This window comes from Bufo bufo, chromosome 8 (assembly GCF_905171765.1).
Source record: "Bufo bufo chromosome 8, aBufBuf1.1, whole genome shotgun sequence".
NCBI lineage: Eukaryota > Metazoa > Chordata > Amphibia > Anura > Bufonidae > Bufo > Bufo bufo.
Genome location: NC_053396.1, coordinates 56,830,631 through 56,848,087, shown reverse-complemented (window position 1 = coordinate 56,848,087; position 17,457 = coordinate 56,830,631). Strand labels below are relative to the sequence as shown.

The 17,457-nt window shown below is 45.6% G+C and overlaps 1 protein-coding gene across 5 annotated transcripts in view; it reads right to left on the bottom strand.

The window, feature by feature from the left end:
* The window catches only part of NUP62CL (nucleoporin 62 C-terminal like), a 147,905-nt gene that overhangs the window by 23,061 nt on the left and 107,387 nt on the right, over positions 1-17,457 (bottom strand). For all 5 annotated transcript variants that reach the window (XM_040405101.1, XM_040405106.1, XM_040405102.1 and 2 more), the window contains exon 9: positions 14,640-14,774. In XM_040405101.1, the coding sequence (XP_040261035.1) occupies positions 14,640-14,774 (135 nt within the window). The remainder of the gene's footprint in view (positions 1-14,639; positions 14,775-17,457) is intronic.

Below are 17,457 nucleotides of genomic sequence, written 5' to 3'. Positions count from 1 at the left end.
ACACGTGTTATAACTTTTTATTTAAAATATAACATTTATTTCTTATCCCTAAAATTTACTACCTAGAACTAACATAGTAAAAATTATCAGCTGTGTCTGCACTACTGCTCTGAGTGGCCTAATTTCATCAATGTAGCTGGCTGGAGGACTGCACTGCACTTTAAACTGCCTGATTAACTCCTCTATTTCCACACGGCAGCCGCCGTGCACTGTTTGGTGCGTACTGTTTGATCACAGCACGATACCCTGGGATCAGTGAGTGCACTTCCTATCGCTCCCTATACGCCCATTCTAATTGCTTGGCCATAGCTTGGCAGAACACTGGCTGGCTAAAACACACATAAATCACAATCTGCCCCCCGACATGTCTCGCCAAACACTTGGCGTCTTCAGGGGTTTGGGCAGTGAAATGTGAAAGGGGCGGGACCAGGCTTTTAAAACCTTCCTGTCAGCGTCATGATTCCGCTGGCTAATGTGTAGCTCTTTTGTTACTAAACAAGTTGTTCGACCTATCTGTATCCACTTTTTAGGATTTTCTTATCCGGTAGTACCTCCCACAGTTCTATTGTCCAATGCGCATCAGCTATGCTTCACACTTAGCGCATACCGAGACTGGTGGTTAGTAGTGCGCATGTCTGGGCACTTAGTACTCATAACAATCTTAAGTGCGGCTGCGCATGCGTGCACTGTTAGACTTCAAACCCTCACTGTCTCCTACGCATGAGTGTATTTTGCCTTGCAGGTTAAAAAAAGTGTTATGCATGTCTGGACACTTAGATATTGAGCGGGGGGTTCCTACCGTTCTGCGCTTGCGTCAGGTAATGGTGCGGAATCATGCCATCTCCTTCTGCGCATGCGTAGGGACTTTACCACTCCAAGGGCTCCGTAACCTCCAATGCACATATTTGCCTAGCCAGTTGAATATTGGCTGCTTGCCGTGTCTACAATGCGCATATCTAAACGCTTATATTTGCGATAGATTATTTCTATTATTTCACGCATGCGTGAGGTGATAGGGACCCCTCTGCGCATGCGTCAATACTTAGCCATTTACTAGGCGACATGTCTGCTTATGCGCATGTCTGGGCACTTAGTTATCTCATGAGGGCTCACCACTATTCTATTATTGCACGCAAGCGCAGAACTACATGGAGTTGTCTATACCTACGCATGCGTTGGGGCCCAGAAGTTGCTACTAGAAGTACGTATAACATGAAAATTATTGTATAGTCTAGTATTGCCAGTATGGAGCTGGCTTCTGTTCTATGCTCGGCTCCATTATTGAATTCCAGCCGGTCACCCAATGCATGCTCGCTGCATCTTCTACTTTTCCCTATAAACTCCACTGTTGTAGGTCTGCTGGATCTTTCCTACTTCGCATCTGCAGATTAGATTACTCGGTTTGATTTTTATTTGTATTTTTATTTCCTATTGCGCGTGTACCAGATGTCAATGCTCTTCTATCATAACCTTATCTATTATTTCATGCGCTTATAGTTGATGATGAACTCATAATACCTACTAAATTTGAATCCCTATACTTTTTTACAGGTGGTCCTAGATCTCATACTTCCTTTGTGACTCATTAATGGGTTGGTAAGTGTATAGGTCAATTTATTAATGTGTCTTTAATTTTGCCTACAGTGGATTAATATAGGTTCCATTTGATATCATAAAGATTATCCTAAAATAATGAAATAGCTTTTCTGGGTCGTTTTACAGGTTTTAAATCTGGTTTACCGCCTTACTCTTACTAATTATATAGTTCAATAGATAGTATATCTCTATTATAGTTTATAGTTTTTAATTACAAGATTACCGGAATCTATCTCAGAGGAACGACGCATATGTAAACCCCTCATTTAGACCATGAGGGGCCAGACTGCCCAGACGGTATATCCATCGGGTTTCCTCCTGTTGTAGTCTCTTGTCCAGGTTACCCATTCTTGGGCCTAACTTCAATTTTTGAATACCCCATATTTTTAAAGTCTGGGTGTTCCCATTATGTTTTGTTTGTATATGTCTTGAGAGGGGTGTTTCGCCAGTCGTATTTATAGTACTGAGATGTTTAGAGATGCGCCTCCTCAGTTCCTGTGTTGTCTTACCCACATAAATTTTGGGGCAACCGCATTGTATGGCATACACGACTCCCATAGATTTACAGTTAATGTATTCTTTAATCTGATATTTTTTATTAACAACTGGGTTTATGAATTCCTTTTTTGGTATAATTTTTTCGCAGAATATGCAGTCGCCGCATGGGTAGGATCCCACTGTACTCAGCCAGGTAGGTTTGTCTTGTTTTTCACCCTGCGTGAAATGGCTATGCACAAGTTTTTCTTTAATATTCTGCCCCTTCCTATATGTGATAGCTGGATTAGGGGTAATGATCTCTTAATTCTTCATCCGCAAGTAGTATATGCCAGTGTCGTCTTAATATATTCCGTATCTTCTCGTGTTGCCCATCAATATTTCCTATGCACCGCACTATTTTCTCATTTGAGTTTTCCGATTGTTGTTTGCTGTCAAGAAGCAGAGTGGTTCTACAGTCGTGGCCAAAAGTTTTGAGAATTACATAAATATTGGAAATTGGAAAAGTTGCTGCTTAAGTTTTTAGAATAGCAATTTGCATATACTCCAGAATGCTATGAAGAGTGATCAGATGAATTGCATAGTCCTTCTTTGCCATGAAAATTAACTTAATCCCAAAAAAAACCTTTCCACTGCATTTCATTGCGGTCATTAAAGGACCTTCTGAGATCATTTCAGTAATCGTCTTGTTAACTCAGGTGAGAATGTTGACGAGCACAAGGCTGGAGATCATAATGTCAGGCTGACTGGGTTAAAATGGCAGACTTGACATGTTAAAAGGAGGGTGATGCTTGAAATCATTGTTCTTCCATTGTTAACCATGATGACCTGCAAAGAAACACGTGCAGCCATCATGGCTTCACAGGCAAGGATATTGTGGCTACTAAGATTGCACCTCAATCAACAATTTATAGGATCATCAAGAACTTCAAGGAAAGAGGTTCAATTCTTGTTAAGAAGGCTTCAGGGCATCCAAGAAAGTCCAGCAAGCGCCAGGATCGTCTCCTAAAGAGGATTCAGCTGCGGGATCAGAGTGCCACCAGTGCAGAGCTTGCTCAGGAATGGCAGCAGGCAGGTGTGAGTGCATCTGCACGCACAGTGAGGTGAAGACTTTTGGAAGATGGCCTGGTGTCAAGAAGGGCAGCAAAGAAGCCACTTCTCTCCAAAAGAAACATCAGGGACAGATTGATCTTCTGCAGAAAGTATGGTGAATGAACTGCTGAGGACTAAGGCAAAGTCATGTTCGCCGATGAAGCCTCTTTCCGATTGTTTGGGGCATCTGGAAAAAGTCTTGTCCGGAGAAGAAAAGGTGAGCGCTACCATCAGTCCTGTGTCATGCCAACAGTAAAGCATCCTGAGACCATTCATGTGTGGGGTTGCTTCTCATCCAAGGGAGTGGGCTCACTCACAATTTTGCCCAAAAACACAGCCATGAATAAAGAATGGCACCAAAACACCCTCCAACAGCAACTTCTTCCAACAATCCAACAGTTTGGTGAAGAGCAATGCATTTTCCAGCACGATGGAGCACCGTGCCATAAGGCAAAAGGGATAACTAAGTGGCTCGGGGACCAAAACATTGACATTTTGGGTCCATGGCCTGGAAACTCCCCAGATCTTAATCCCATTGAGAACTTGTGGTCAATCCTCAAGAGGCGGGTGGACAAACAAAAACCCACTAATTCTGACAAACTCCAAGAAGTGATTATGAAAGAATGGGTTGCTATCAGTCAGGAATTGGCCCAGAAGTTGATTGAGAGCATGCCCAGTCGAATTGCAGAGGTCCTGAAAAAGAAGGGCCAACACTGCAAATACTGACTCTTTGCATAAATGTCATGGAATTGTCGATAAAAGCCTTTGAAACGTATGAAGTGCGTGTAATTATATTTCACTACATCGCAGAAACAACTGAAACAAAGATCTAAAAGCAGTTTAGCAGCAAACTTTGTGAAAACTAATATTTGTGTCATTCTCAAAACTTTTGGCCACGACTGTATTACTTTTTTTAGCCCGATTGTACGCATAGTGCAATGTTTTTTTTAGGGTACCCTCTAGACAAAAACCTGTCATATAGAAGTTTACACTCTTCCTCAAATCCTTTGTTTGTGGAACAATTCCTTTTGGCTCGAAGGTATTGTCCAATTGGGATTCCTTTTTTGAGGGTAGTGGGGTGATGACTTTCCCAACGGAGTAGACTGTTTGTAGAGGTAGGCTTTCTATATATGGTCGTTTTGACACTCCCATCATCCTCCAGGGCAATAGTAAGGTCTAAAAAGTTTAATGTCCTCTTATCTATTTCGGCGGTAAATTTGAGACCTAGTAAATTATTATTAATTTCCTTGACAAAATCAAGAAAATGTGTGACAGTGCTATCCCATAAAATTAAAATGTCATCTATGAAACGACCCCAGTATAATATGTGCTTGGTGAACTCGTGATACTCCTCTGTGAATACTGTACGTTCCTCCCACCACCCTAAAAATTAATTTGCAAAACTAGGTGCACAAATCGTCCCCATTGATGTCCCAGTGGTCTGTAAATCAAACTTACACAGCCCGTACACAACTACAAAAAAGTTATAGGGGTCAGAATATGGATATAAAAAAATAAATAAATTATATAACTGTGGTATCGTTGTAACCGTACTGACCTGGAGAATGAAGATAACAGGTCAATTTTACCGCATAGTGTACAGTGTAAAAACCTTTATCAGAATTGCGTTTTTTTTTTTTCACAATTCTACCCCATTTGTAATTTTTTTCCTGGTTCATACTACATGGTTTGCAACCGTAAATGGTGCCATTAGAAAGTACAACTTATCCCGCAAAAAATAAGCCCTCATAAGACTATCTGAATTGAAAAAAAAATGGAAAATCCCAGGGTCCTTAACCCCTTAAGGACTCGGCCCTATTTCACCTTAAGAACCAGGCCATTTTTTGCAAATCTGACCAGTGTCACTTTATGTGTGAATAACTTTAAAACGCTTTTACTTATCCAGGCCATTCTGAGACTGTTTTTTCGTCACATATTGCACTTCATGACACTGGTAAAATGGAGTAAAAAAATACCAAAATTTACCAAAAATTTCGAAACATTTGAAAGTTTCAATTTCTCTACTTCTATAATACATAGTAATACCTCCAAAAAAGTTATTACCTTACATTCCCCATATGTCTACTTCATGTTTGGATCATTTTGGGAATGCCATTTTATTTTTTGGGGATCTTACAAGGCTTAGGGCTCTTTCACACTTGCGTTGTCCGGATCCGGCGTGTACTCCATTTGCCGGAATTACACGCCGGATCCGGAAAACCGCAAGTGAACTGAAAGCATTTGAAGACGGATCCGTCTTCAAAATGCGTTCAGTGTTACTATGGCAGCCAGGACGCTATTAAAGTCCTGGTTGCCATAGTAGTAGTGGGGAGCGGGGGAGCAGTATACTTACAGTCCGTGCGGCTCCCGGGGCGCTCCAGAATGACGTCAGAGCGCCCCATGCGCATGGATGACGTGTCCATGCGATCACGTCATCCATGAGCGTGGGGCGCCCCGACGTCACTCTGGAGCGCCCAGGGAGCCGCACGGACGGTAAGTATACTGCTCCCCCGCTCCCCACTACACTTTACCATGGCTGCCAGGACTTTAGCGTCTTGGCAGCCATGGTAACCATTCAGAAAAAGCTAAACGTCGGATCCGGCAATGCGCCGAAACGACGTTTAGCTTAAGGCCGGATCCGGATTAATGCCTTTCAATGGCCATTAATTCCGGATCCGGCCTTGCGGCAAGTGTTCCGGATTTTTGGGCGGAGCAAAAAGCGCAGCATGCTGCGGTATTTTCTCCGGCCAAAAAACGTTCCGTTCCGGAACTGAAGGCATCCTGATGCATCCTGAACGGATTTCTCTCCATTCAGAATGCATGGGGATAATCCTGATCAGGATTCTTCCGGCATAGAGCCCCAACGACGGAACTCTATGCCGGAAGAAAAGAACGCAAGTGTGAAAGGGCCCTAAGATGTTCAGAAGCAAATCTTGAAATTTTTCAGAAATTTTTTAAAACCCACTTTTGAAGGACCAGTTCAGGTCTGAAGTCACTTTGTGAGGCTTACATAATAGAAACCACCCAAAAATGACCCCATTCTAGAAACTACACCCCTCAAGGTATTCAAAACTGATTTTACAAACGTCGTTAAGGTGTTCCACAAGAGTTATTGGCAAATTGAGATGAAATTTAAGAATTACAAATTTTGGGCAAATTTTCCATTTTAATAAATTTTTTCCAGTAACAAAGCAAGGGTTAACAGCCAAACAAAACTCAATATTTATTGCCCTGATTCTGTCATTTGCAAAAAAAACACCCCATATGTGGTTGTAAACTACTGTACGGGCACACGGCAGGGCGTAGAAGGAAAGGAGCGCAGTGTGGGTTTTTATAAGGCAGATTTTGCTGGACTGGTTTATTTACACCATGTCTCATTTGAAGCCCCCCTGATGCACCCCTAGAGTAGAAACTCCATAAAAGTTACCCCATTTTGGAAGCTACGGGATAAGGTGGCAGTTTTGTTGGGACTATTTTTAGGTACATATGATTTTTGGTTGCTCTATATTACATTTTTGTGAGGCAATGTTACCAAAAATAGAAATTCTGAAATTTCATCTCCATTTGCCATAAACTGTTGAGGAACACCAAAAGGGTTATTAAAGTTTGTAAAAACAGTTTTGAATACCTTGAGGGGAGTAGTTTCTTAGATGGGCTCACTTTTATGGAGTTTCTACTCTAGGGGTGCATCAGGGATTCTTCAAATGGGACATGGTGCCAAAAAAAGGCCATCAAAATCTGCCTTCCAGAAACCATACGGCATTCCTTTCCTTCTGCGCCCTGCCGTTTGGTCATACAGCAGTTTACGACCACATATTGGGCGTTTCTGTAAACTGCAGAATCAGGGTAATAAATATTAAGTTTTGTTTGGCTGTTAACCCTTGCTTTGTTAATCGAAAAAATTGATTAAAATTGAAAATTTGCCAAAAAAATAGCTGTTTTGTCACCGTTTTTTATTTATTTATTTTTTACAGTGTTCATCTGAGGGGTTAGGTCATGGGGTATTTTTATAGAGCAGATTCTTACAGACGCAGCGATACCTAATATGTCTACTTTATTTATTTTAGTTTTACAATATATAATTTAAAAAAAAAATTTTTTTTTGGGTGTCAAGTCTGAGAACCACAGTTTTTTTTTCGAATGTAAGTGGCTAAATGGAATTAAAATTGGGGAAGGGGATTATAAATTTTGTAAACCATGGAAGTGTGGTACTCCCTGAAGCAACCAATAATGCAGAGGCCCGGATGATCGGGGCACGTGTCACACTGAGTGGTGGTATCCTTCCGTATACCCCTCCTGTGACACATTCTGCACTTTTTTGGGGACTGTCTCTTCTTTCCAGTATGGGGGACCACACCTGGAAAGTGTTGGCCAGGGACGATCCGGGCGCCTCCAGTTCCCGAGGTACTCCGACTTGCTATTTCCCGGTTAGAAAAGATCAGGTCCTTGAGGACTGCCTCATAGAACTGAAGGAACTTCCCTGTGTTGCCAGCGCTCTGGGACAGCACAAAAGAGTTGTACAAGGCAACCTGTACCAAGTAGACCGCAACTTTTTTGGACCATGCCCAGGTTTTGCTCCTCACATATACTGATTCTAGTCGACGATACAATCGGGCTTGAGGGGTGATGCCGTGAACGTGAATTGTGGACAATACAAGGACATCCCTCTTGTCCTTATATTTGACCAGCAACAGGTTTCCACTGGTAAGGGCACGGGTCTTACCACTGGGGTTAGGTACCTGGAGGGAGTGGGGTAGGGAGGTAGCATTGATATTTCCGCACGTTCCCACAAGCGGACGTGGATTTGGCGGCGAGGGACTGGAACAAGGGGATACTAGTATAAAAGTTATCCACGTACAGGTGGTAACCCTTATCTAGCATTGGGTGCATAAGGTCCCACACAAGTTTTCCGCTAACAACCAGAGTGGGGGGACATTGTGGAGGTTCAATACGGGAATCTTGCCCCTCGTACACACAAAACTTGTAAGTGTACCCTGAGGTACTCTCACAAAGTTTGTACAGCTTCACGCCATACTTCGCCCGCTTAGAGGGAACATACTGGCGGAAAATGAGTCTCCCCTTGAAAGCAATGAGAGACTCATTAACCGCGACCTCCCAATTTGGGGGGGGGGGAAGGGGGGATGTAACGGATCCGCTTCCGTTAATGGACGCTTCCTAGCTTGCGCCGAGGACCACAAGCACCGCACTGGACACCACAAGCACCGCAGACTCCACAACCGCCGTAGCTTAACTGGAGCCGCGCCGTCTTCCTTCCACCCTGAATGAACCTCCAGCATTCAGGACCGTGTGGGAAAGATCTCTCCTCCAGGGAATATGCAGAGCATAGCAATCCCCAGCGTGACACAGCAATTCCCTCCAATAACGAGACGAGGCTGCGTTTTGAAGGGTTAGAAAAACATGAACTGAGCATGAACTCTTTATTGAGGGCTACCCGCCCGTATTTATGCAGGTCCCCACAATGCATCATGGTTTCCTCCTCTCTGCCCTGGCGACACCCGAAGTGCAATTCAATTATCTTCCAGGACAAAGGGAAACCACGAATACACATGTGGGAACAATAGGGCAGGAATTTCCACCCAAATACACAAAAACCTCCTTTCTGTCTGGGATATAATTATGGGTTAACATAACTATCACAGACAGTAAAAATACAGTTTTTAAACATACTCTATAACTTTAAAACTATACATTCCATCTCCATAAAAATTACATATTTAAACTCAGAATACATCAAACATAAACACTTCCAAAAATCACCCAAATCCCTCCAGCGGATCAAAAGTTCAGTGGAAGTCCTTTATCACCGACCGCAAGCACAACTTCCTGCCCCAAAACAGTTCCATAGATTCTTTACTATACACCGCTGACCGCGTTCGGTCCTAAGAACAGTCCAGACATGCGGCATAGTTCTGGTCTTGAAGGGTAATATGTCCCGGGGCCATAGTCGTAGGGCAGGAGGCTAGCCATCAGTCCTCTACAATGCCCAGTGGCAAATGGCAGTTTGTCACACATCTCCCCTTTGGGGGGAAGACTAACCAGGCACCTGACCTTCTGTCGGTCAGTGCCTCCGTTAGTCGATCCACCAACCCACCGTAACCAGATGCCCGAGTAGCCCACCCACAACAAACAGGTACAAGGGTGACCTACCCACAAGAAACAGTTACTGCACCTGGGTATTTTGCTGTGGTGATGGGGCAACATGCTGTGGGGACTTGAGGGAGGGCAGAGGCCGACTGCACTCTGCCCAGCTGCCAGCTCTTCTGCTGGGGTGCTGAGACCATAGTCCGGCTCAGTAGCCAGAGGAACATGGGAGTCAGTAGGGGTTAACATCGCCTCTGTTAACCCTGAGGCCACGTTAGGAGTTAACTGGGGAGGGGAATTTGTACTCACCCCCTCCTCCTGTTGTCCTGGTGAGGGTAGTGGGGGATCTGGACAGGCTGTCCAGCATCCCGGTAGGTCAGGCGCAGAGACCACGGTCCCATCTGCGCCGTCTGGGCGATCGGTGTCTCCCCTTGTTAGGGTAAGCTGCCGCTGGGGAGAGAGGGTGCTTCGCTCCTCTCCCTAAAACACAGGCTGCCGCTGGGGAGGAAGTACGACACCTTCAGCTCCCTGGGGTTCACACTGCCGCTGGGGGGGAAGGACGACACCTTCGGCCCCCTGGGGTACGCACTGCCGCTGGGGGGGGAAGGACGACACCTTCGGCCCCCTGGGGTACACACTGCCGCTGGGGGGGAAGGACGACACCTTCGGCCCCCTGGGGTACACACTGCCGCTGGGGGGAAAGGACGACACCTTCGGCCCCCTTGGGTTCACACTGCCGCTGGGGGGGGGGGGGGGGGGGGGGACGACACCTTCGGCCCCCTGGGGTACACACTGCCGCTGGGGGGGGGGAAGGACGACACCTTCGGCCCCCTGGGGTACACACTGTCGCTGGGGGGGGAAGGACGACACCTTCGGCCCCCTGGGGTACACACTGCCGCTGGGGGGGAAGGACGACACCTTCAGCTCCCTGGGGTTCACACTGCCGCTGGGGGGGAAGGACGACACCTTCGGCCCCCTGGGGTTCACACTGCCGCTGGGGGGGAAGGACGACACCTTCGGCCCCCTGGGGTACACACTGCCGCTGGGGGGGAAGGACGACACCTTCGGCCCCCTGGGGTACACACTGCCGCTGGGGAGGAAGGACGACACCTTCGGCCCCCTGGGGTACACACTGCCGCTGGGGGGGGAAGGACGACACCTTCGGCCCCCTGGGGTACACACTGCCGCTGGGGGGGAAGGACGACACCTTCGGCCCCCTGTAACTCACGTTTTTGCTGGGGCGCAGGGACGGAATACTTCGCTATCTCTGCCCGATATTCTGCTTCCTGCTGCAAATACTCCGCCAGTTCTCTCCTCACTTCCGGTACAATTTCCTCTGTTAGGTGGGGCCCGTAGATAGCCAACCGCCTCTTCAGCATAGCGTCAAACCGTACGTGACTATACCAATAGTCCAGTTTTGCTTGGTGTTCCCAGGATGCTGCTCCTCGCACTAGGGAAGCCATCCCACAGCTTGCCACCAATGTAACGGATCCGCTTCCGTTAATGGACGCTTCCTAGCTTGCGCCGAGGACCACAAGCACCGCACTGGACACCACAAGCACCGCAGACTCCACAACCGCCGTAGCTTAACTGGAGCCGCGCCGTCTTCCTTCCACCCTGAATGAACCTCCAGCATTCAGGACCGTGTGGGAAAGATCTCTCCTCCAGGGAATATGCAGAGCATAGCAATCCCCAGCGTGACACAGCAATTCCCTCCAATAACGAGACGAGGCTGCGTTTTGAAGGGTTAGAAAAACATGAACTGAGCATGAACTCTTTATTGAGGGCTACCCGCCCGTATTTATGCAGGTCCCCACAATGCATCATGGTTTCCTCCTCTCTGCCCTGGCGACACCCGAAGTGCAATTCAATTATCTTCCAGGACAAAGGGAAACCACGAATACACATGTGGGAACAATAGGGCAGGAATTTCCACCCAAATACACAAAAACCTCCTTTCTGTCTGGGATATAATTATGGGTTAACATAACTATCACAGACAGTAAAAATACAGTTTTTAAACATACTCTATAACTTTAAAACTATACATTCCATCTCCATAAAAATTACATATTTAAACTCAGAATACATCAAACATAAACACTTCCAAAAATCACCCAAATCCCTCCAGCGGATCAAAAGTTCAGTGGAAGTCCTTTATCACCGACCGCAAGCACAACTTCCTGCCCCAAAACAGTTCCATAGATTCTTTACTATACACCGCTGACCGCGTTCGGTCCTAAGAACAGTCCAGACATGCGGCATAGTTCTGGTCTTGAAGGGTAATATGTCCCGGGGCCATAGTCGTAGGGCAGGAGGCTAGCCATCAGTCCTCTACAATGCCCAGTGGCAAATGGCAGTTTGTCACAGGGGACATGCTGCATTATCTGCATAATGCAGGCATTTCCGAATGGCCTCAAAACGGGAGCGTGTCATGGCTGTACTGTAAAGTGGGGTCTGGTAGAGGACTTCCCCTCTCCAGTACAGCCTGACACTAAGTTTTTTGACTAGGCCCATGTGCAGCATGAGGCTCCAAAACATTCTCATCTCGGCTGCACTGACCGGAGTTCAGCCACTGGCCCTAGCCAAAAAGGAGCCCGGGTGTTCAGCAATGAACTGTTGGGCGTACAAGTTTGTTTGCTCCACCATCAGATTCACAAAGTGGTCACTGAAAAAAAGACTAAAATAGTCATATTCAGTGAAGCCCACTGTGGGAATATGGATTCCTGGTTGGCCAACAAAATCAGGAATCACAGGCTCAAAATCCTCTGGGGTACACCATGCAAGTTCACCGGTAGGGGGCTCAGGTGGACTTATCTGGTGGGCCGGAAAACTAGTATGAGCCCCAGAGCTGCTCGTACTACTGTGGGCCACAGGGTCCCTGGCATGGCGGTCCCCGTGCTCCGCCTGGCGATGTCTCCACCGCCTTGGGGGCTCATCATCGCTAGATGATGACGCGGATGATGAGGAAAGTGGGGTCATCCTCGTCCTCACTGGGGCTCTCAGTCGTAGGCAAGCTTGGTGTATGCCTTCTCGGTCAAGAACATCCGGCGGGCCATAGGGGAATGTGTGTGTGCGTGGAAAATGTTAGTGTGCATGTGTGTGGGGGGGCACGGGTGTTCGCAGACTTTGCCCTAAACCTAACAAACCCCCCCAAAAAAAGAAGAAAAAAATAAAATAAAACTCGCTGATCAGCCACCCGAAGCTGATCAGCGGTGGGGTGGGCGATGCGCTAACAGTGGCCGGACACTAAGAGTGCCGGCCACAGTCAGCGCATGCAAAGAGAAACAGCTGTGCTGTGGACCCCAGACACCCGATCAGGGTGATGCAACAGTGAAACTTCTTTATTTATTTAATTATTTTTTCTAAACTTTCCCTGAATATCCCTGCCTAACCTAACCTTTCCCTAACCTGTCTCTAAAGTACCTTTTAGTGCCAGATGGCACTGTGGACGGTCAGAAGGGGGTGCTGGGCACAGATCCGACGCAGGCTGCTCTCTCTCCCCGACACAGAATGGGAGGAGGAGAGGAGAGCTGGGGGGGGAGTTAACCCCCACACGCGCAGCCAATGGCAAGCGATCCTAAGAGGTTATTCTCAGGATGGTGCTTGGTGGTGTATTATCACACCACCGATCACCATCCTATTCCGGGTTATCGGGTCACCAGAGACAATGTGGCATTGTGACAGAGTGACACGGTGATCGTAAATACACATGACGTACTGGTACGTCATGTGTCCTTAAGTACCAGGGCATCATGACGTACTGGTACGTCATGTGTCCCCAAAAGGTTAAGGGGTTAAAATCTAGACGTGTCAGGCAAATTCCGAGTTCATATTTGAAATCAGCGCGCTCATTTTACAATAAATCAATTTTTTTCTCTGAGTAGCAAAATCATTGTTGCTGTAGTAGCTGTGTCCTTAGGCCTAGAACGGGTCAAAAACAGAGAACAGGTGCAAATCTTTGCACCTTACATTAGTGTGTAGCCTCCCTCCCGGTTTTGGCTCACAATCACTGATGGAAATCACTAACTAAATCACTGAAGTGTGAACTAGGTCTTATAGTCTGCAGCCAAAGTGGTCCTGCAGTGCCAAAACTCCCTGACTGATTCAATAATGAACTGGCAGAGTACGGATGCAACTCTTTGCCTGATCAGTGAGTGTGCGTCTGCAATTTTCTCTCTCTCCCTGCCCGACATCGATTTATGTGATCACTTCTATTAAATGCAGCTAAATGAAATTTGATGAGGTCATGATTGTGGGGGGACAAACCAGGAAGATTATACAGAGCTGTGTGTGTGTATGCATGAATATGCAAAAGAGCTGTGTGTGGCTAATGTGTGTACTGCAAAGCTGTGTGCGCATAATGTGCATGCAGAGCTGTGTGTATGTATGGGGCAGGTTGTGTGTATGTGTGTGTGTTTGTATGTATGCAGCAGAGCTGTGTGTGCATAATGTGCGTACCACAGAGCTGTGTGTGTATAACGTGCATACTGCAGTGCTGTGTGTGTTCAATGTCATGATCATGTATAATGTAAAAAAAAAATGTAGCAGAGCAAGCATGGCACTGTGGAACAATGACAGGAGAAACAGTTACTTGGATTCATTTAATGAACACTTGTGTCATGGCTGTTTGTTACAATGGTCAGCAGATGACACACTAAACTTAACAAAAGCTGACCGAAACTATTAATCCCCCTCTATGCAGGACCTTGACCCCTCCACTTCAATCAACAACCAGGAAAGGTAGATAATTAGTATTTTTCTATTGCCTAATCCTGAGTTGCGTCTTATAGTCTGGTGTGTCTTATGGTAAATATTAATGCTGATAGAAATGTGTAGAATTCTGGCTTCTTGCGCTCTTCCATTAACTCACACATCACCAAGTTAAAACAACAGTTTCCAAAATGTATCTTCAAAGGTTGAAGTAAATAACTGTTTTCTTGACTACATGTCAAGAAAATATCAGGTTTAGGGCTCATTCACACGACCGTTTGTGTCCCGTTCCGGTATTGCGGATCCGCAATACACGGGCACCGTTCCATTGTCATTTCGCATCACGGATGCGGACCGATTCATTTCAATGAGTCCGCAAATCCGGAGATGCGGAACAGAAGCACGGAACGGAACACTACGGAGTGCTTCTGGGGTTCAGCCTCGTGCCTCCACACTGCAAAAAGATAACATGCTCTATCTTTTTGCGGAACGGAGGGATCGCGGACCCAAATGGGTCTGTGATCCCCATGCGCCTGTCCCACGGAATGTGCCCGTGCATTGCGGACCGCAATTTGCGGTCCACAGCACGGGCGTCACACGTTCGTGTAAACGAGACCTTAGTCTGCTTCCTAATAACTTACGTTTTTTCTCTCTCCTCATCTGCATGTTGTAGATAGATTGTTCCACTCTGTTCCTTGACCGAGTCTTCCAATGGTGTTAAAAGGTCCTCTAACTCTTTCTGCTGAGAAAGTATAAAGTCCAATTCTTGATCCAACCTAAACAAAATAAAATCTGTCTATAAAACCTTAAAAGAAAAAGAAAAACACCATGCCAAAGAATTCACAGTAACGTGTAAACAGGATTTATCTAAATCTCATTCTTAAGCAGAGTTCACATCAGCACCATTTACTTCTGTTCTTCTGCTCCATTATAGGTGCAGAAGAACGAAAATAATGGAAAAGGATTCAGGACATAATTGAAAGAAATGGAGCCCAACATACTATAATGGGATACAAAAAGACAAATTCTATTACAGTGGCCCCAAGCAGACCCTCTGAAACAATGTCTGAACGTATCAGAAAATAAAAACACATACCAAAAGGTTCATGTAAACAAACGGCCAAGTTCTGTCAGTGGAAAACTAACTTTTTACTCCAATTTGAGTCAGTGTATTCTGCAAATCTGGTAAATTCTTGCATTTTTTCTCAACGGATGTCATCAGTTTTTATGTGTTCAATAGGTCAGTGTTTTTCACCACTGGCTTAAAGGGAACCTGTCACCTCAAAAACACATATAAAACCGACATTACCTTACAGTAGCCCCCAGTGTGTTCACAATGATGTTTTTCATTCTTCCATCGGTTGCTCCATACTGTAAAAAAACGCATTTTTAATCACCCTTCTTGCTATCTTGAGAGTCAGCTTGAAGTCAAGGAGGCAACGGCCTCCTTCCTTCAAGTAAAAATAAGCCCGCCCCTTAAACGTCCTCTTCACTTTGATTGACATCCTGCCTAGAGGCTGGGATCACGCAAGTCTCGCACATGCCAGATGAGCTCCATGTTAATGCAACCGGCAGCTTTGTTCTCAATGTGCATGCGCCAGCCATTTCAAGTGCGCGCACGCTGGCTTCAGGCGCAGGAGAATGCAAGCCAGTGGTCACGCTTTGCCCCGACCTCACCAGCATCATGTATTACACTATTTAGACACATTATTCAGGGGCACAAATATTATATTACCTCAAAAGAAACGCCAGGCGCGCGCACACACTTGAAATGGTTGGCGCATGTGCAGTGAGAACAAAGCTGCCGGCTGACTGCGGGAGCCGGGATCGCGCAGTAACATGGAGCGCACCGGGCATGTGCGAGACTTGCGCAATCCCAGCCTCTAGGCAGGATTTCAAAGTGAAGACGACGGGTAAGGGGTGTGCTTATTTTAAACTTGAAGCAAGGAGGCTGTTGCCTCCTTGACTTCAAGCTGACTCTGAAGATAGCGAGAAGGGTGATTAAAAATGCGTTTTTTTAACAGTATGGAGAAACTGATGGAAGAATGAAAAACATTGTGAACACACTGGGGGCTACTGTAAGGTAATGATGTCTGTTTTATGTGTGTTTTGGAGGCGACATCTTCCCTTTAAATGACAAATCCTCCATGAAAGATGGTAAAGAACATACTGCATTTTTTTTTATTTTTACTTAACATACTTAACTGGTTGACTGTAGATATGGTTCTTAATATGCTAAACAAATTAACAGTGAACAAGTGAACAATTTGTAATTGGATTGAAAATTGGCTTCACGATCGTATCCAAAGAGATGTGGTCAATGTTTCCTACTCTGAATAGTCACCGGTTATAAGTGGTGTACGCCAAGGTTCTGTGCTGGGTCCGCTATATAACTTATTCATTAATGACAGAGGATGGGATGGATAGTGCCGTTTCTATTTTTGCAGAGGATACCAAACTTTGTAGTACGGTACAGTCTATGGAAGATGTTAATAGGTTACAAGCTGACTTGAACAAACTAACTGTTTGGGACTCCACTTGGCAAATAAGGTTCAATATAAATAAATGTAAAGTTATGCACTTGGGGGCTAATAGTCTGCACACAGCATATGTCCTAGGGGGAGTAAAACGGAGAGTCGCTGGTTGAAAAGGATCTGGTGTATTATTAGATCATAAACTAAATAACAGCATGCAATGCCAGTCAGCTGCCTCAAAGGTCAACCAAATTTTGTCTTTTAATAAAAGAGGTATGGACTCACGAGACAAGGATGTAATATTGCCACTATACAAAGCATTGGTACGGCCTCACCTGGAATACGCAATTCAGTTCTGGGCACTAGTCTATAAAAAGGATGCCCAGGAGTTAGAAAAAGCACAGAAGAGACCGACTAAACTCAAAGGGCCAGGAAGATCTCAGCTATGAGCACATAGATGCACATGATCACTAGTCAGACCACACATGGACTATTGTGTACAGTTTTGGGCTCTTGTGAGGAGGGCAACTAAAGTAACAACTGGAATGAGTGAACTACAGTACCGAGAAAGATTATTAAAATTAGGGTTATTCAGTTTAGAAAAAAAGACGACTGAGGGGCGATCTAATAAGCATGTATAAATACATCCAGGCCAGTACAGAGATCTCTTCCCATCATTTATTTATACCCAGGACTGTGATGAGGGGACATCCTCTACTTCTAGAGGAAATGGTTTCTACACAAACATAGAAGAGGATTCTTTACAGTAAAGGCAGTGAGACTATGGAACTCTCTGCCTGAGGAGGTGGTGATGTAAATTCACTAAAAGAGTTCAAGTGGGGCCTGGATGTATTTCTGGGGAGTGTATTATTATTACAGGTTATAGTTATTAGATTTCTAGAAAGGTCCCTCATCCAGGGAGTTATTCAGATTGCCTGATTGGAGTCGGGAAGGAATTTTCTCCCATTAAGTTAGGAAAATTGGC